The 19,965-nt window shown below is 42.1% G+C and overlaps 1 protein-coding gene and 1 non-coding gene across 6 annotated transcripts in view; both read left to right on the top strand.

Moving 5' to 3' along the window:
* The window catches only part of Smyd4 (SET and MYND domain containing 4), a 45,374-nt gene that overhangs the window by 24,647 nt on the left and 762 nt on the right, over window positions 1–19,965 (top strand). For 4 of the 5 annotated variants that reach the window (XM_074046577.1, XM_074046578.1, XM_074046580.1 and 1 more), the window contains 6 exons: window positions 9,600–9,782; window positions 11,321–11,484; window positions 12,838–12,970; window positions 13,943–14,059; window positions 14,229–14,352; window positions 17,201–19,634. In XM_074046577.1, the coding sequence (XP_073902678.1) occupies window positions 9,600–9,782; window positions 11,321–11,484; window positions 12,838–12,970; window positions 13,943–14,059; window positions 14,229–14,352; window positions 17,201–17,390 (911 nt within the window). In that variant the 3' untranslated portion in view covers window positions 17,391–19,634. Of the gene's footprint in view, window positions 1–9,599; window positions 9,783–11,320; window positions 11,485–12,837; window positions 12,971–13,942; window positions 14,060–14,228; window positions 14,353–17,200; window positions 19,635–19,965 lie in introns of those variants that run through there. The other variant, XM_074046579.1, reaches the window with a different exon arrangement.
* On the top strand, window positions 7,829–7,997 carry LOC141414167 (U1 spliceosomal RNA). Its single transcript, XR_012439250.1, has one exon. It is a non-coding gene; the product is annotated as a U1 spliceosomal RNA (small nuclear RNA).

Below are 19,965 nucleotides of genomic sequence, written 5' to 3'. Positions count from 1 at the left end.
CCAGCCCTTTTTTGTGTTGGGTATTTTTTTTTTTTTTTTTTTTTGGTAATACTGGAGTTTGAATTCAGGGCCTCATGAATACTAAGCAGGCACTCTACCACTTGAGCCACACCACCAGCCCTATGTGTTGGGTATTTTTGATATAGAGTCTTGCTTATGGCCTGCATGCTGGCCTCAAACTGTGATCCTCCTTTCTGTGCCTCCCAAGTAGCTAGGATTATAGGTGAGAGCCATTGGCACTTGGCTCTGCTAGTAAATTTTGAAATAGGTTATATACCCTTCCCATCCTTCTAGGAAAAAAACCTGTTTTAAAAAACAGCTCATGAGAGAGGGAGGGAGATAAGAGAGTGTAATAGAGGGGGTAAATTTGATCAAAGTACATCATACCATCATACGCATGTATGGAAATATCATAGTGGGGATGGGACCATGGATGGCTTAAGTGAGAGAAGGCCTGCCTAGCAAGCATGAGGCCCTGAGTTCAAATCTCAGTACCACTATGACCCCCAAAAAAAGAAAAGAAATAGCACAGTGAAGTCCTCTGTACAATTAATCTATGCTAATAAAAAGCAGCTCACAGAACAAAAGATAGATGATAAAAATTAGTCTGTAATAGTAAATATAAGTGGCTAAAGTCTAAAAGGAGACTTTTAGGGCCATGTGCAGTGGCTCACATCTATATTCCCAGCTCTGCAGGAAGCATAGGTAGGAAGATCGTGGTCTGGGGCCATTCCAGGACAAAAAACATGAGACCCTATCTGAAAAACAACTAAAGCAAAAACGAGCTGAAGGCATGGATCAAGTGGTGGAGTCCTGAGCTCAAACCCCAGTATTACCAAAAAAAAGAAGAATCTTTTAGAGTTAATCAAAAAATCCAACTATAATCTATTTACAGAAGTGAGTCCTTAACAAAATTACACAAAGTATTTGGGCAAGACATATCCAGAGTCACAAATCAGGGTATTGGTATTAATAAGAAACAACAGAACTCAAGGTAAGATATCCAATTAAAAAAGCAAGCATTTTATTTTTATAAAGTAGACTCTCCACACTAAAATATATGAGGCCTTGGCTCTTAGAAACATAGAGATTATATCTATAAAACAAAAATGGGTAAGTATACAGGGAGGAGCTTGGCAAAATCTCCATTGTCTGAAAATTTAACATAACACTGACTTTGATCAAGTATATTAAGCATGGAAAAACCAAGATAACATATTAGGCTAGGGGATTTAGTAGATACAGCTGTCTATCAAAGCTTGTATCCATAGATCATACATCACGAACATTTTCTGTAAAGGGCCAGGTAGTAAATATTTTAGGTTTTGCAGGCCATATAGACTCCATTGAAACAATTCAGCTCTGCCATGTAGCACAAAAACAGCCATGGATAATACACAAATGAGTGAGTATGGCTGGGTTTCAGCAAAAATTTATTATAGACACTGAAATTTAAATTTTTATAATTTTTCACATGTGAAGAAAATTATTCTTTTGGGTTTTTTTCAACCACTTACAAGTGTAAAATCCTTTCTTAGACCACAGGCTATACAAAAACAGGCAGCAGACAGGATTTGGCCTACAGGCTGTAACAGATTCCTAATATAAATGAAGATCTGGCAAACCCAATGAAGAAATCTGTGTGAGAGGGACCCACAAAATTAGGAACAATGAAGGAGATACTTTATAGACTTTTTTTTTTTTTTGTCATACTTGGGACTTGAACTTAGGCCTACACCTTGAACCACTCCACCAGCCCTTTTTTTGTTTTTTGTTTTTTGTTTTTTTTCATTTTTCTTTTATTATTCATATGTGCATACAAGGCTTGGTTCATTTCTCCCCCCTGCCCCCACCCCCTCCCTTACCAACCACTCCGCCCCCTCCCTCTCCCCCCACCCCCTCAATACCCAGCAGAAACTATTTTGCCCTTATTTCTAATTTTGTTGTAGAGAGAGTATAAGCAATAATAGGAAGAAACAAGGGTTTTTGCTGGTTGAGATAAGGATAGCTATACAGGGCATTGACTCACGTTGATTTCCTGTGCATGGGTGTTACCTTCTAGGTTAATTCTTTTTGATCTAACCTTTTCTCTAGTACCTGTTCCCCTTTTCCTATTGGCCTCAGTTGCTTTAAGGTATCTGCTTTAGTTTCTCTGCGTTAAGGGCAACAAATGCTAGCTAGTTTTTTAGGTGTCTTACCTATCCTCACCCCTTCCTTGTGTGCTCTCACTTTTATCATGTGCTCATAGTCCAATCCCCTTGTTGTGTTTGCCCTTGATCTAATGTCCACATATGAGGGAGAACATACGATTTTTGGTCTTTTGGGCCAGGCTAACCTCACTCAGAATGATGTTCTCCAATTCCATCCATTTACCAGCGAATGATAACATTTCGTTCTTCTTCATGGCTGCATAAAATTCCATTGTGTATAGATATCACATTTTCTTAATCCATTCGTCAGTGCTTGGGCATCTTGCCAGCCCTTTTTTTGTGATGGGCTTTTTCAAGATAGGTTCTTGAGAACCATTTGATTGAGCTGGCTTTGACTCATTTTTAAATTTAAAGAAATTTAATACTGGACCAGGCTCTGGTGGCTCACGCCTGTAATCCTAGCTACTCAGGAGACAAAGATCAGGAGTATAGAGGTTCAAAGCCAGCCTAGACAAATAGTTTGAGAGACCCTATCTCAAAAAAACCTTTCACAAAAATAGGGCTAGTGGAGTGGCTCAACACAAAGGCCCTGAGTTCAAGCCTTAGTACTGCAAAAAAAAAAAGAAAAGAAATTTAGTACTGGTAGCCAGGCATGATGGTGCATGCTTGTAATCCCAGAACTCTGAAGACTGAGACAAAAAGATCTTGAGTTCAAGGCCAGCTTGGGCTATACAGCAAGACTTTCTCTCAAAAAAAAGCTAGGTATGATGACATACACCTGTAATCCCAGCACGGGGGGAGGCTGAGGCAGGAGGACCTCTAGTTCAAGGCCAGCCTGGACTCTGTAGTAAATTCCAGGACAGCATGGGCTACATAGCGGGATCCTGTGTCAAAAAACCCAAAGGGGGGAAACCCTGATGGGCACAGTTGTACATGCCTTTAGTCCCAGCTACTTAGGAGGCTAAGGCAGGAGGACCAGTTGAGCCCCAGAGTTCAAGGCCAACTTAGGCAGCAACTGGCTTTAAAAAATGAGTTATGTAGTTTTAGACTATTAAGTTTGAAAATATTAAGTAGACAATGTTTAGAAAATATAAGTTGCCTGAATTGTCCCAGGAGCATTTTGAAATAAATAAATAAATCACAGTAGTCAGCCCAGTGGCTCACTCCTATAATCCTAGCTACTCAAGGGGTAGAGATGAGGATCCCAGTTCATGGCAAACCCAGGGAAGGAATTAGTGAGATCCCATCTCAACCAATAAAAAGATGGGTATTGGTTATCCCAGCTATGTGGGAAGCATAAATAGGAGGATTATGGTTCAAACCAGCATAAAAGCAAGATTCTATTTAAAAAAAAAAAAAAAAAAAACCTAAAGAGGGTGGAGCACTGGTAGCTCACATCTATAATCCTAGCTACTCAGGAAGTGGAGATCTGGAGGATCGAGGTTCAAAACCAGCCCAGTCAAATAGTTTTTGAGACCCTATCTGGAAAAAACCCATCACAAAAAAAGGCTGGTGGAGTGACTCCAGGTTTAGGCCCTGAATATAAACCCCAGTACCACAAAAAAATAAAAAAGCAAGTGGTGTGACTCAAGTGACAGAGCACCTGCCTAACAAGTGCAAGGAACTGAGTTCAAACCCCAGAAGTTTAAAAAAAAAAAAAGTAATAATCAAGTTTTCAAAACAGTTCCAGACAAAAGAAGCTATACTCACTCTTTTCCACATGAGTTCTTTAAAACTTTAAAGGAACATATTTAACCACAATTTAAAAAAACGAAAAAAGAGCCGGGCACATGTGGCTCACCCCTATAATCCTAGCTACTCAGGAGGCAGAGATCAGAAGGATCTCAGTTCAAAGCCAGCCCAGGCAAACAGTTTGCAGGACCCTATCTGAAAAAACCCTTCACAAACATAGGACTGGTAGAGTGGCTCAAGGTGAAGGTACTGAGTCCAAGCCCCAAAGAAAAAAAAAAAGAGCCAGGTGTGGTAGCCAGGTTCAGCTACATATCCAGACCCTGTCTCAAAAAACAAATAAATAACAACCAAAAAACAATGTAGAACTGATGCTACCCCCTTAATAAGTAGTATGTTCTTAAATTCACCAAAAAGGTTAAATATGCTGGAGGCGTGGCTCAAGTGGTAGAGTGCCTGCCTCACAAATGCAAAGCCCTGAGTTCAAACTCCAATACTGCCAAAAAAAAAAAAGTTAAATATTTTAAATTTAGGAGTTTTATGCTGGAGCACACCTATAATCCCAGCACTCAGAAAGCTGAGGCAGCTGAAGTCAGCTAGTTTGAGGCCAGCTGAGATTCTTTCTCCAACAACAAAAAAAGGAGTTTCTGGATGTATGAACTCATGGAAGTTCCTAGAAGGTGGTGTTTCCAAAGAGGCCATGGAAGCTTCACGCCCCTTCCCACATGCATTGTTCTATGCATCTCTTCATCTCTATTGTTTATAATATTCTTTATAATATACCAGTAAATATGTTTGAAAGGGTCCATGATAAAGAGCTAAGAAAATGCCATAGGTTCTTCCACTGATAGTCCCACCTCTGGGCCCCTCATAGTCTCTGAAAACATGAGATAGTCTCACTGAGTTCTGCTTGTCACAATGGCCCGGAAACAAGCCAGATCCTGGATGGTGAATGAAAACCCTGGCAGGGCAATGAAACAGGCACTAGCTGCCTGTTCATAGTAGTTCTGTAGAGACAGATGTACAGAGCTTTTAGATGGTATTGGGGTTTGAACTCAGGGCATTGTGCTTGCTAAGCATGTACTCTCTACCAGTTGAGCTATACCTTCAGCCCTTTTTGCTTTCAAATAGGTCTCACATTTATGCCCAGACTGGCCTGGACAGTGATTCTCCTGGTCATCTCCCAAGCAGCTAGGATTACAACTGTGAGCCACCATGCTGTACTTTTTATTGGTTAAAATGGGAGGGAGGGTGTCTTACTGTTTTCCCTGGTTGGCCTTGGACCACCATTCTTCCTGTCTCCACCTTCTAAGTAGCTAGGATTAGGATTACAGGAGTGAGCCACCGTGCCTGCCTGACTACAAGATCTTTTTTCTTTCTTTTTTTTTTTTTTTTTTTTTTTTGTGGTACTGGGGTTTGAACTCTGGGCATCACACTTGCTGAGCAGGCACTCTACCATTTGAGCCTCTCCACCATCCCCTTTTTTGTGTTGCTGTTTTCAAGAAAGCGTCTCATGAACTATTTGTCCTCACTGCTTCGAATCATGATCCTCCTGATCTCTGCCTCCTGAGTAGCTAAGAGTAGAGGTGTGAGCCACCAATGTCTGGTCAAGATCAGTTTCTAACTGGAAGAAAACAGTATGCAGTATTTAGAGTAATGATCCCACTATGTGAAAAATTTTTTAAAAAGCATATGTTAAAGACATAAAACTAAAAATTAAACCATAAAATATGTAGAGAAAGGTATATGAACATTTATATAGTCTTAGGATGGATAGGTTTCTTAAAGTATATAATACCAAATATAGGCAATGAAAAGACAGCCAGGGCTAGGAGTATAACTCAGTAGTACAATGCTTGCATGCATTAGGCCATGGGTTCTATTCCCAGCTCCACAAAAAAATAAATAATCCAGGCGTGGTGGCTCACAGCTGTAATCCCAAACTGTAGAAGGTTGAGGCAACAGGATTGCAAGTTTGAAGCCAGCCTGGGCTGCATAGAAAAAGTATGTCTCAAAAAAAAAAAATTAGAAGAGTACAAGAAAATACACCAAAATGTTTTCCCTGCTAATAGGACTATAGAGTACTGTCATTGTCTATGTAACTTTTAGTTTTTAGTTTTTTCTTCACTACAATGTATTCCTTTTTGTGCCTTTAATTCTTTTTATGATAAAAATAATACAAATGCTAAGAACATTTTATATGAGCTTTTTTAGGCACTTGATACATATTGCAAAATTGCCCTCCAGGTAAGTTATACTAGTTATATGCCCACTAGCAATGTTCATTTTCATTTGTGAAGTCAATCTAATTTTGTTTTAGTCTACTCCTATTTCTAATCTTGTTATATCCTTTTTATTATTTCTTTGGGGTTCTAACACCTCCCAGTTTAGTGTTCTCATTGAATTTCATTAGCAGCTGTTTCATTAGTAGCACAGAAGAAGGATTAAAGTGTTAACTAGGATAGACTTTGACAGAAACCTATAAAAATGTATGTTATTATCATTGCATAAATCCTTTTTAATCAAAGTTTCTTAGAAACCTCTCTCTGGTGCCCATCTCAAGGGACAGCCTGGCCACTGATGACAAACTAGACCTTGATGCAGATGTGTGTGGTTCTGTCTCAGTGGGAACAGCACATTTGTGTCATACCCCATCATGTCATTACATACCTTAATAAGGCCTCATGTAACTTCAGAGCAGTTCACTGCCCTTTGCTTTTTTACTCTTCAACAACCTTTAGTTTGGGCCCTTGCTTACCTGACACATGCACAGACTTTTCATTTTGCGAGATACATACCAGAGTAGATATATTCTGGAATTATTATGAATGAATCTTTTTTTCCCCTTTTACGTGAATCCTATTTTAAATGCACAGGGATATTAGTGAGGCACGCTGTTTGTAAAGAATCGCACCATCTTTTTTTTAATATATAAAATGTCACATATTAAATTTGGTTGATAAGTTACATACATATTCTGTCTTTCTGTTATCTCTGCTAATAGATGACTAATGCAAAATATTGAGTAATTTTAAAAAATCAATACTTAATTTTTTGGAAATAATTAGAGAGACATTCAACTCTGACACAAATACCCCACTCAGTTCCTGGGCTTACTTCTGTTACAGGATAATCTATAAATAATTCACAAAGCTGACATTACTCACCATGTTGCAATCATTTTTTCTGGGAAAATTTTAGCAACTGATCTAATACAGATTGCCAGTTATCAGTAGTTGAGAATGCAAGTCAACTTTTAATTATGCAGAGGCTGATTATTCAGACTACAAATTGTTCATGCCCTGTATGGCTCCTTCCTGCTGCCTACCTTTTAGCATTTTCACTGCTCATTAGCACATATTCCAGAAGGTAGACATTTTACAGGAGGGAGGGAGAGAAAAGTAAAATCAGTTAAGCACCTAGGAGAAGCTCTGATGAAAGATTTTAATACAGTTTGTAGAATTATTGGCTAAAATTGAGTCATTTGGATTCCCTGTGAATTGTGTTTACTTATTCTTTTCTTGTCCCCATAGCAACAGATAATGGAATTGTCTGCAGAGAGACAACATAATTCCTGTATTTAATTTTTCCTTTTCACAACATTTTCACATGATGGTTCATGATATTTTCTTTTTTTATTACATTTGTATCTAGACTACTTATTTCTTTGGTAAATGATTTGTTGGAAATTCCTAGCATATGTACAATGATACCACAATTATCTGAAGGGTTTCCAGTTTTCTAGAAAATCGAATGTTTTCCCTTTAAGTTTCAATATCGTTCTCATTTCCTCAGTTGGTTGCAAACATGATTTCCCTTGTACTTAGAGCAAGGCTACTGAACATAAATTAAGCCCTTCTCCATGGCCACGGTTATCTATACCATGCATATTCCTGGTCTATGTATGGCTGTTACAAAAACTAATGCAGGCATGCCATCCCTCCAGGAGCCTCTGGTTAAGTAAAATGTTACAAGTATAGTAAAACTTGAGATGTACCCGGCAGAGAAGATACCATGATCCCTCCAACAAGGTGGTTTTCCCAGGGCAAGGCTTATCCATTGCACTCTGGATGTGCTGACCCCTGTGATTTCCCCAAATGTGGGAAACTCAACTGCATAATTTATGGTAGCAGGGGACTGCTTTTGAGCTCTCCCCTAAAAAAATAGTTGAGTGTTTTTGTTTGCCCTGAGGCTGTTACTTTTTTTTTTTTTTTTTAAGAAGAGGGCCTTGTACTTGCTAGGCAGGTGCTTTACCACATGGGCCATACCCCAAGTCCAATAAGGCTGTAACCTTATAAATTTTCTGCCTCTTTCCCAGTCTGTCACCCTGTGTCTTTTGTCATTGTCAGGAAAACCTGCCTCTTACATTCTCTGCTTCTGTACTTTTATGGCCTAAGAAATGGCATAACTAAACTAGTTAGCACTATGTTTTTTTTAAAAAAAAAAAGAGCAAATAGGCTGATGTGGTTTGGATCTTAAGTGTACCCACAGGCCCATGTGCTGAAGTCTTAGTTGCCAGCCTGTAGCACTATTGGGAGATGGTGGAACTTTTTGGGAGGTGGGCAGTTAGGTCATTAGGGGTGTACCAAAAAGAGAGCAGAAAGAGGGACCCTTCCTCTCTCTTTTTGCTTCTTGGCCGTAAGAGGTAAACAGCCTCCTCTGCAGCACATTCCTGCACAGTACCACCACAAGCCCAAGTTACCATGGGCCAAAACCTGCAAAACTGTGAACTAAAATAAATCTTTTCTCTCCCTTGTTTTGGTTTTTGCTTTTTGAGACATGGTCTTGCTATGTAGCCTAGGCTGTTCTCAAACTCCCTATGTAACCCAGGCTGGCCTTAAATTCACAATCCTCCTTCCCAGCTCCTGAGTGCAAGGATTAAGGCATGAACCAGCACACCCAGCTTACCTTTCCTCTTTTTAAGTTGATTTTCTCAGATATTTTTTGTCATATCGATAGAAATCTGACTAACACATAGGCCTACACATAAGGACAAAGAATACACATATGAACATAAGTGTACAAGCTTTGTACAAACCAGCTTCAGTGCTTAGGGACCATTTTCTTTCTTCCTGATTTTCAGTTGTATAGTTAAGATGCTGGTTAACTGTGCTGCAAAGAAATTTTTGGAATATGAGACTATCTTGAGTAAAACTAGTACAGAGTTTGCTTCCATGAGAACTACTGCTGACTGGCTTCCCATAAAGGGGGACAGAGGGCAGAATGAAGGCAGGGACAGAGGGCAGAATGAAGGCACACACATAAGGCATGTTGACTTATATGTACTCTTAAGCCTGCTTAAATATATAAAGTTTAATATAGTAATTGGGTCACTTGTTCTGTTAACCAACCAAAGAGCAGTTAAACAAGAGCACTTGACTTTGAGAAATAGTCTTCAACAGGTACTCTAGTTTCTGTGTCCTTGTGAACATTATGAAACTGTCTAGAAAGCTCCCTACTGATAATCCTTTTTTGATTATTTTTTATAAATTCTAATCTTGGGCTCTTCAAGGTGGCATAGGGACATAATGGCAAAGTTTTAGGATTCCAGTGGACTTTTCATGTGTTCATTCACTTTGCTTCCTGGGGACCAGAGTTTGCTATGAGTCATTTTCCATCTGATTTATATTGGATCTGGCTGGGGAGCAATGACTCAGATGGGCTCCAGGCCCAGCTGCTCTGCTCATCTTCTGAGGAATAGATGGCAAGGACAAGACTGATATCCTGATGCATTTTTCCTTTTGTCTCTTCCACTTTCAGGGTCTAAAGAGAGCATCATTACCACCAGCAGGCAGATACGCCTTGCCACAGGCATCTTTCCTGTTGTCAGTCTCCTGAACCACTCCTGCAGGCCCAACACCAGCGTGTCTTTCACAAACACTGTCGCCACCATTCGGGCAGCACAGCAGATTGGAAGAGGGCAAGAGATTCTCCACTGCTATGGTGAGCTAAGCCCTCCTGTGCCACTCTACTGCCCTTCTCCACCCAAAAAGGACAGGCTAGATGGGAATGAGCAAGTCACTGCACAGGTGTCTCTACCTGTCCAGTGTTTATTTCCTGGAAGAGGCAATGCAGTCTTAGGCCAAAAACAAAGGTCTTCCTACCACAGAAGAGAGCCCTTTTGTGGCTACGCTTTTGTGTGTCTTACTGCTTGATCTCTATAAACTGACTGTTCTGAAAATGGGCTCAAAGCAACTTCTCAGCTGCTTTTTCTTCCTGCTCCAGCAACTTATAAGCTTATTTCAGAGTCCAGTTCCACTAATGTCCCATGATGAATCATACAGCCTGTCTGATGAGCTGAAAGCTTATAACTAGTGTTTGACTCTCTTGCTTTAAGAAGTAGCTGAGCCAGATGCTGGTGATTCACACCTGTAATCCCAGCGACTCAGGAGGCAGAGATCAGGAGGATCACAGGTCAAAGCCAGCCTGGGCAAACAGTTTGCGAGACCCTATCTCAAAAACACTCATAGCAAAAAAAGGGCTGGTGGAGTGACTTAAGGTATAGGCCCTAAGTTCAAGCTCGGCACTGAAAAAAAAAACCAGGGCTGACAGAGTGGATCAAGTGGTAGAGTGCTTGCCTAGCAAGTGTGAGGCCCTGAATTCATACCCCAGTACCACAAGAAAACAAGAAGTAACGGAGGATGGCCAGGCACCAATGGCTCATGCCTGTAATACTAGCTACTTGGGAGGCTGAGATTGGGAGGCACTCAGTTTGAGGCCAGCCAGGACAAACAGTTCTTGAGACCCCCATCTCCAAAATAACCAGAGCAAAATGGACTGGAGGTGTAAGTCAAGCTGCCTGGCTCAAAAGACCAAAAATCGTATGTTCTCCCTCATATGTGGACATTAGATCAAGGGCAAACACAACAAGGGGATTGGACTATGAGCACATGATAAAAGCGAGAGCACACAAGGGAGGGGTGAGGATAGGTAAGACACCTAAAAAACTAGCTAGCATTTGTTGCCCTTAACGCAGAGAAACTAAAACAGATACCTTAAAGCAACTGAGGCCAATAGGAAAAGGGGACCAGGAACTAGAGAAAAGGTTAGATCAAAAAGAATTAACCTAGAAGGTAACACCCACACACAGGAAATCAATGTGAGTCAATGCCCTGTATAGCTATCCTTATCTCAACCAGCAAAACCCCTTGTTCCTTCCTATTATTGCTTATACTCTCTCTACAACAAAATTAGAGATAAGGGCAAAATAGTTTCTGCTGGGTATTGAGGGGGGGAGCGGGAGGGGGTGGATTGGGTGGTAAGGGAGGGGGTGGGGGCAGGGGGGAGAAATGAACCAAGCCTTGTATGCACATATGAATAATAAAAGAAAAATGAAAAAAAAACAAAAAAAAAAAAAAAAAAAAAAAGCACTTGTTTTGCAAGCACAAAGCCCTGAGTTCAAACCCCAGTCCCAGATAGATAGATAGACAGACAGACAGATAGATAGATAAAAGAAGTAGCTAAGGGTGATCTGTCTCCAGGGCCTCATGAGAGCCGGATGGATGTTGCTGAAAGGCAGCAGAAGCTGAGGTCTCAGTACTTCTTTGACTGTAGCTGTCCAGCTTGCCACACTGAGAAGCCCAAAACAGCTGCAGGGCCCAGCTGGGAAGCCTTCTGTTGTAACGGTTGTGGCGCGCTCATGCAGGTAAATTTCTCTCTTCTCTTCTCTACTGTTGCCTGAGGATAGTGATCCAGCCCAAAGGTCATCAGTCCTCAGGAGGAAGCTGAGTGCAGTAATATCACTAACGTTTTAATGAACCATCCCCACACATTGGTCGTCCCTTTAAAGGAACCCACAGGGTAAGGTTGGAATTAGTAATGTTTGTCTTCCACATGACAGAAAATTCCACCCAAACTGATTCCAGTGGGGAAAAAGAACTGGAATTTATTTGCTCATATAAATCATTGAAAAAAGACCCATGCCAGGCTTGGTGGTTCATGCCTGTAATCCCAGTACTAGGAAGCAGAGGCAAGAGAATCACAAGTTCAAGACTAATTTGGTCTACATAGTTAGTACATAGAGATCCTGTCTTAAAAGAAACAAAAAAAGAAAAAAAGAAAAAGTTCCAGGGTAGGGCTACTTCAGGTACAGCTTTTTCCAGGGTCTCAGATAATGTCACCAGGAACCGATTTTACTGTCTCTCTGTCTCTGTCTGTCCCTCTCTTTCTCTCCCTCCTTCCCTCCCTCCCCCGCTTCCTCCCTCCCTCCCTCTTTCTCTGCTCCATTTCCTTTGTGCTAGCCCTATCCTCAGACACACTTCCCTTTCATGGTGACAAGACAGTTGCCAGCAGCTCAGCCTCCTTATCCTCCCTGCCCAGGAGTATGAAAATGTATTCTACACCAACAACAGTATGGGCACAAGTCATTGACCTGGCAACTATGAGTGGAGGAAAATCAGAGTCACAAAATTTTCCACCAGCCATTTGAATAGGAGGGAAGGGCCACATCTGAGTCCCCTTAGCTACAGGGCACTAGCTATGAGAGGGTAAGGAGGATCCTCAGGAGAAATTAGGTTGCTGTTGCCAAATGTGGCATAGACATTGGCATGGTCAGCAGCAGGGCCACCTCAGGGGTTTAGCGTGTACCATAAGTGGATGCAGAGCTGGTTGGGAAACTAGAGTTGCAAACCTAAGGTAATATGTGGGGCAGCCTCACCTAGTACCTTTCTGTATTGTATTTGTTATGACTTTTTTTAAAACCCCTAGAAATGTGTTTGTTATCCAAAGGTCTGTCCAGAAAGATAGAAGCAAGAGGCTGTCAAGATGGGAAGGAATTATGAACTATACCAGTCCAGTTCCAAAACTAAATGTTAGAGTGGAATCAGCTGCTGCCTTCATTGGAATTGCTGCTAACAGACCAAATTCAGTCAGGCTTAGATCACGGTATAGTATTGCAGGAGTCTCTTTGCCGGTGGGGTCAGTGATCCTATAGTGTAAGTACAGACAATGTTGATAACCAATTCTGGTTTAGGAATAAAGTTAGAACTGACTTCCACAGGGAGATGCTGTGCTGAGCTGTGGCAGTGGATCTTGTACAGGATCCGTCAGCAGGGACCAGCTGGTCTGTCGGTTACAGCACCTTCAGCAACAGGTTGGGATGGCCTGGAAGCTTCTCAGAAATGGTAAACTAGGTGAGACTGGCTCCCTGCTTTGGGCCTCTAACTCTTTCCCTTTTATGTGTTCTTGCACTCAAGAAAACTCAGTAATGGGCTGGAGGTCTGTCTCAAGTGGTAGAGTGCCTGCTTTACAAGTGTAAAACCCTGAATTTAAACCCCAGACCCACCAAAAAAAGAAAAAGAAAATTCAGTAGTAATTGAAGAATTGAATGTAATTATCCCCGTAACAGCCACAAGGTGGCTATATAATCCAATGAGAAGACCAAACCCTAACCAGCTCAGTTACTCTGGTGTCCTTGAAAAAGCGCCAGATGATTTCAGCTGTTGTTGTCTTATGCATCAGATAGCAAAGTTCCAGTACTCCTGATAACTGACTTCCATGAACATTGTGCAGTTCCAGAAGTTCAGTGTCATTTATTTTAACTACCCAGCCTAATGACCTTACTTCCTAGGAAGGTTGTTCTGCCTTCATCAAAGCCAGTCTCTTCTAGATAGCAGCGGGAATGTGTAATCACTGGAGATAAGAGCTCAGCACTGGAACACTTACCTGGCACACAGTTGGCCCTGGGTTCAGTCCTCAGAAGAGAGATAGAGAAGGAAAGATCCTGTTTTTCTCAGAAATTAAACCATGATGGCATGGCGGGAACTTGTTTACCATACCTTATGAAACCTAATTTTTAGCCTAGATTTTAGTCAAGAGAAATGATGACTCTTAAGTAGGCTGTAGAGTTGGTTGTGTCAAAAAGTAGATTTTGGGAACCCAGGGTAAATATGGGGAGCTCTTACCTAGCACCTTTTTCCTGAAAGAGAAACATGACAGAACAACAGTTTTACTGGAACATTGTGGGTTGGGACAGCCCAAGGAGATAAGGGGGACTTTCCATATTCAGCCCTCATTCAGCCCTAGGACAGGACATGAGACCTGGATTGTCATTTCCAGGACTAGGTTTGTTTCTATAGTGAGGCATTTTTCCTTTGAACCAATAGAGCAAGCCATTCAGCAGTTGTTGGGATGCCGGCAAGATGCCAGAAGCTTCCTGTCGGCAGAGCACATGATGGTGGGGGAGATTGAGGATGACCTGGCCCAGGCCTATGCTGCCTTAGGTACTGTGTGTTTTCATTTCCTGCCTTGTGTGTTTTGTCCTGACCCTTGCCTTTCCTGGTTGATTCTCTCAGTCTTAAACTGAGCCTGCCCTCCCTTCCCTCACCCTAAGAATTCACCCATAGTTTGCTGTGCTTTTTCTCTACAATAGAGTTGTTTCGTTTCTCCCAGGGGACTGGCAAAAGTCTGCTAGCCATCTGCAGAAGAGTTTGCAAGTGGTTGAGGCCCGCCATGGGCCATCCAGTGTTGAAATGGGCCATGAGCTCTTCAAACTGGCCCAGGTCTTGTTCAATGGGTAAGTCTTGCCCTTTTCTTAGCACTTTTCCAGGGCACATACTGTTCTATTTTCTACTAATTGCTTCTGTGTATGACTTTTTTCCTACAGTGCTTTTAAGCAAATTGAAACTTCTTTATTTCGTCTACGACAGATCATTGCCTTCTGTTTTGCTTACAAATTCCTCCTGAGTAATATGGGGAAAACTCTTAACTGTGAAGTGAGTTTCCCAGGAAGGACTTGCCAGGCAGCCCCACTTACCTATCAGCTTAGCATTTTCTTCTCATTCCTCTCTGGTTAATCACAGATCCCTCAGCTCTCTCACTAATAACACCCTCAACTCTGGGGTCTCTGCCTTTTCCCTAGTTTGCATCTCAGTCCTTTTAAAGCAGTTGTTTTCAACCAGGAGTTTTTGCCCCCAGATGGCATTTGGCACTATCTGGAGACATTTTTGATTGTCATAACTTTGCAGGGAGGGTGCTACTAACATCTAGTGGGTAGAGACCAGAGGTGCTATAAACCTCCTGTAGTGTGCAGGACAGTTCCAACCCAAGACTTCAGTCCTGTTAAGGCTTAGAAACCCTGCTTTAAAAGGTTAAAAGAGAGAGCTAGGTGTGGTGTAATCCAAGCATGATTAGTCACAAAGCAGGAGAATCACAAGGCCCTGAGTTCAAGGCCAGACTAGGCTACATAGCAAGACTTTGTCTCAAAAAAGCAAAAAGAAAAAGGCTAAAAGAGGGGGTTGAAGCCAGGCATTGGCAGCTCACGCCTGTAATCCTAGCTACTCAGGAGGCAGAGATAAGGAGGATCACAGTTCAAAGCCAACCCCAGGCAAATAGTCCTCGAGACCCTTTCTCAAAAAAACCCATCACTAAAGAAGTGCTGGCGGAGTGGCTCAAGGTATACGCCCTGAATTCAAACCCCAGTACTGCAAAGAAAAAAAAAAGAGGAGATTGAGGTATAGTGCATTGGTAAAGCACTTGCCTATCATGCAAAAGGCCTTGGGTTTCATCTCCAGCACTGTGCCTCCCCCAAAAAAAGGAACAACAGAGTTGATAAGCTGATGCCTTACCCACTTTTGCCACTGAGATCATTGGGGTTGGGGTCTCCTAATTTCAGTATTTCTGGATGGAATACCTCCATCCTTGATAAAGCTGTCAGTGGTGTACACTGGTATGAGAAAGTGTTTGGAGCTTAAACCCAATGGTGAGAGGCGCTGACACCCAATATATAGAGATAGCCCATTTGATAGAGAGCAGAAAGGGCACAGAGTTCAATCCCTAGTAAGACAAATACTCCTTTGGAAGCCTTATGTAAATACAAGATTAAAGCTTTGAAATTCACCTGTTTTTCTCAGGATTCTAGAGTCTCTCTATTTTTTTATGATGGGTTTTTTGAGATAGGGTCTCTTGCACTATTTGCCCAGGCTGGCTTTGAACTGTCATCCTCCTGATCTCTGCCTCCTGAGTAGCTAGGATTATAGGTGTGAGCCATTGATGCCTGGCATAAATTTTTTTTATATAAAACAATTTATTGATTTTGGGGGGGGGAAATTGATGCATCACCCCTGCATTATAATTGAGCTATTAATCCTGTAGCTTCATCAACATTAACTGGCTCATCTTCATGATTCTACTGAGGAATGAGCTCTTTCTGCAGAGGTTCGGAAGTATCTGGTTTGAGAAGTAGTATCTGGTTCCTTCTGTACATTTACAAAAGTTTTAGTCACTCTGTTAACTCTTTTGCATTCACAATATTTATCTTAAGATTAGTGGTAACTTTTTTTTTTTTTGCAGTACAAGGATTTGAACTCATAGAGCTTCGTGCTTGCTAGGCAGGTGCTAGGAAGATGAGCCACACCTCCAGCCCATTTTGCTCTGGCCATTTTGGAAATAAGGTCTTGCTTTTTGCCCAGGCCCACCTGAACCTTGATCTCCCTATTAATGCTTCCCACTGTAAATGGGATGACACACTCACCACCATGCCCAAATTTTTTCTATTAAGATGGACTGTGTCTTTTTTTTTTTTTTTTTTGCCAGGGCTGGTCTGAAACCATGAGCCTCCCAATCTCAGCCTCTGGCATAACTTGGTACGACAAGCATATGCCACCACACCCAGCTATTGGTTGAGATAAAGTCTTGTGAACTATTTGCCTGGGCTGGCCTCAAACCTTGATCCTCCTGATCTCAGCCTCCTGAATAGGATTACAGGCATGAGCCACCAGCATCCAGCAGTAACTGGTTTTGCCTTTTTTTTAGCCTTAAAGATTTTTTGGCTGCTTATGTGAAATACATTCGTATACTTCTGCCCTCTTAATTTATTCTTAGCCATTGTCTTTGATACCCAAGTGCAGCTGTTCAAGCTCCAGGTGACACCATCTGCACACACTTTCATAATTTGCTCCCCAAACTCTGCTATGTGTTTATGAAGGTGTCTTATCTACCCTTCTAGATTATAAAATTCTGGAGGGCAGAACTGATCTTAGATACTTTTGTGTCCTTCACAGTGTGTGAATTAACATTTCCTACATGGCCGGCACAATGGTTTGTGCCTGTAATCCCAGCTACTTGGGTAGAAATCAGGAAGATTGTGGTTCAAGGCAGGGCAAAAAAAATTAGCAAAACGCCATCTCAGCAAATAACCCATGTATGGTGGTGTGCTCATGTAAACCCAGCTATATGGAGGTGTAGGTAGGAGGATTGTGGTCCAAGACCAGTCCTGGGCAAAAATCTCAAAAATAACTTAGCAGAAAGGGCTGGGGGCATGGCTCAAGTGGTAGAGCCCTGAGTTCAAGCCCCATTACCACAAACAAAACAAAACATTTGTTTGACTGACAATGAGCTGACTCCTTTTCCCTCCCTTCATTCAGGTTTGCAGTACCTGAAGCTCTGAATACCATACAGAAGGCAGAAAAGGTCTTATTGGTACACTGTGGCCCTCAGAGCAGCGAGATCCAAGAACTCCAAGAGATGAGGTCCTGTTTATTGGACTTGCCACCCACCCCTGTTGGGCCTTTGGTGTACTGCCCCACAGGAAGGGAGCCCTGGCAGATGAAGTGAAGAGATTATGTCACTGCTAAGCTGCCTTCAGGAAGATGAGACCTGCCTCAAGGTCCCAAGCCTAGTATGTGAGGGCAGGGAGGCCCCAGCAAACTGCAGTTGGGCAGAGATGCTCACCTGTTATCATGGGTATTTCTTGGTGTAGCCAACAGCCCTTATTTCTTGGTGTAGCCAACAGCCCTCCATTAAAAACTCCCAGTCCTCTGAACAGACTTGCAACTCATATCTAGAGAGGATTGTAGCTGATATGCAGGCAGTCGGGTGTTAGCCGGGGTTTGGCTGCATTCCACCTCACTAAATGGTGAGAGTCTGTTTCCTGGAACATTGCTGTGGTTTCTAGTGGTAATGAAATTGTGTGAGCCACTCCAGTGGGAACTTAAAGGCTTAGTAGTCGTACTGTAATTGAAAAATAATTATACAGCAAGAAATCAGTGTGGCTCTTTACCTCCAGAGACACACAATTCCACCTAAGAAAGGCAACTTCCTCAAATCCTTCATTAAAACTGGTGGAATCAGGTTGGTGGAGTGGCTCAAGTGGTAGAGCACCTGTCTAACAAGTATAAGGCCCTGAGTTCAAACTCTAGTACAACCAAATAAATAAATAAATAAATAAAACCAGTGGAGTATAAATTGCAAATACAGAAATAAACATACAGGGCAGTTTCTTCCTGGAATGGCAACTCTGTTTTCTACCAGTTTTCTAGTCCTTATTCAGGCTTTCATTGAATAATCTTGGCAGACTCACTGACCAAAACACTAATAAAATAATAAAATCAAACTGATAGGAATGACTGTACATTACCTGTGCCTCATTTTTGAGACAGAAAAAAGACCCTTTTTTTCCTTCTTTCCTTCCTTCCTTCCTTCCTCCATCCCTCCCTGCCAATACATAGCCCAAACTGGCCTTGAATTGGCTATCCTCCTGCCTCCGCCTTCAGAGAGCTGGAATTACAAGTGTGTGCCACTACACCAGCTTGAAACTTCTTGTTTCTACCAGACTTCTCCAAGCTGGTATATAAAATACAAACTGCCTGAGTACTGAGGAGAGGGAGTCAAAGGACTTCAAAAATTGCTGAGTGGGAGCCCAGCACTAAGGGCTCGCACCTGTAATCCTAGCTACTTGAGAGACTGAGACAGGGAGGATCAAGGTTCGAGGCCAGCCCAAGCATAGTTCAAGAGACCTCATCTTTAAAATGACCAGAGCAAAATGGACTGGAGGTGAGGCTCAAGCAGTAGAGTGCCTGCTTTGCAAGTACAAAGCCATCAGTTCAAACCCCAGTCCCACCAAAAAAAAAAGAAAATGCTGAGTGGGGGCTGTACATACATACTTGGTGGTAGAATGCAAGAGGTCCTGATGTTCTGTCCCTCATATACCATCCCCCAAATGCTGAAATCCTCACGTCACTGCTGTGGTTTCAAACCTCAGAGACAGGAGGTAGGAATGACTGCCCCTTCCACAAGGATATGGAACAATAGCTCAGACCCCGGCCTGGTCAGAAGGCTGTGGGGTTTTAGGAATGTGAACCCCATTGCTATATCACCACTGTGACAAGTGGCTCAAATGAGCGAGTGGGAAAGAATGCCAGGTCCACACTGCTTTTTTTTTTTTGCAGTACTGGGGCTTGAACTCAAGGCCTACACCTCGAGCCACTCCACCACTCCACCAGCCCTGTTTTGTGAAGGGTTTTTTCAAGATAAGGTCTCGAACTATTTCCCCAGGCTGGCTTCAAACCACCATCCTCCTGATCTCTGCCTCCCAAGTTAGCTAGGATTATAGGCATGAGCCACCAGCACCTGGAATTTTTTTTTTTTTTTTTTTTTTGGTGTTCCAGGTGTTTGAACTCAGGACCTCCATGCCTGCCAGACAGGCACTCTACCACTTAAGCCACTCCACCAATCCCACACTGCTTTTGAGAGCCTGCCTGCACCCTCGCCATGCCCAAGAAGTAGCTGTTCGTTGCCATGGTGTTGGAGTCAGGAAGTGAACAGCCCTGAAGACGCCTGGCAGCAGCTTTTTAGAAAACTGAGTGTTTAGAATACAGAACATTCAAACATTTGTTGAATGGGAAGCAGGCAGAAGTTGGTTTCTCCTCCTCTAATAACTCATCATGGCAAGGAATATCCAGTGAGATTTTTTTGGTAGAGCTTTTTCAGGAAAAAAAATTTAGTCCTGCAGACTGTTCTTTAGTTATTCCATTCCAAACATTTGGTATGTTTCATGTTCCTAAAAACGACTGTGTTGTACTTTGTAAAATTAGTGTACTTCCTTAGAAAATATCTTTAGAATTTTACATTTCAGGTCTCATTCTACATGTACTTGAAAGCTTTTTCTAAGTGCTGAAGTAACAAATTGCTTCCCTTGTCTGCCCATATGTTAACTTGTATTGTCTCATGTGATCTTAGCTTGAGTAGCGAATACCTACACTTGCATTGAAACCTAGTCTGGTTTCATTTAAGAGCATGTGTGATGATTTTGTTGATCTTAAGTGCCAAAAGTCCATGTGGGAAAGGACTGGTCCCTCGCATAGCACTATTTGGAGGTGGTGGAACCTTCAAGAAGTGGGGGCTAGAGGAA

Source organism: Castor canadensis, chromosome 11 (genome assembly GCF_047511655.1).
Source record: "Castor canadensis chromosome 11, mCasCan1.hap1v2, whole genome shotgun sequence".
NCBI lineage: Eukaryota > Metazoa > Chordata > Mammalia > Rodentia > Castoridae > Castor > Castor canadensis.
The sequence above is the reverse complement of the archived record's forward strand: the minus strand, read 5'-3'. Positions and strand labels throughout refer to the sequence as shown.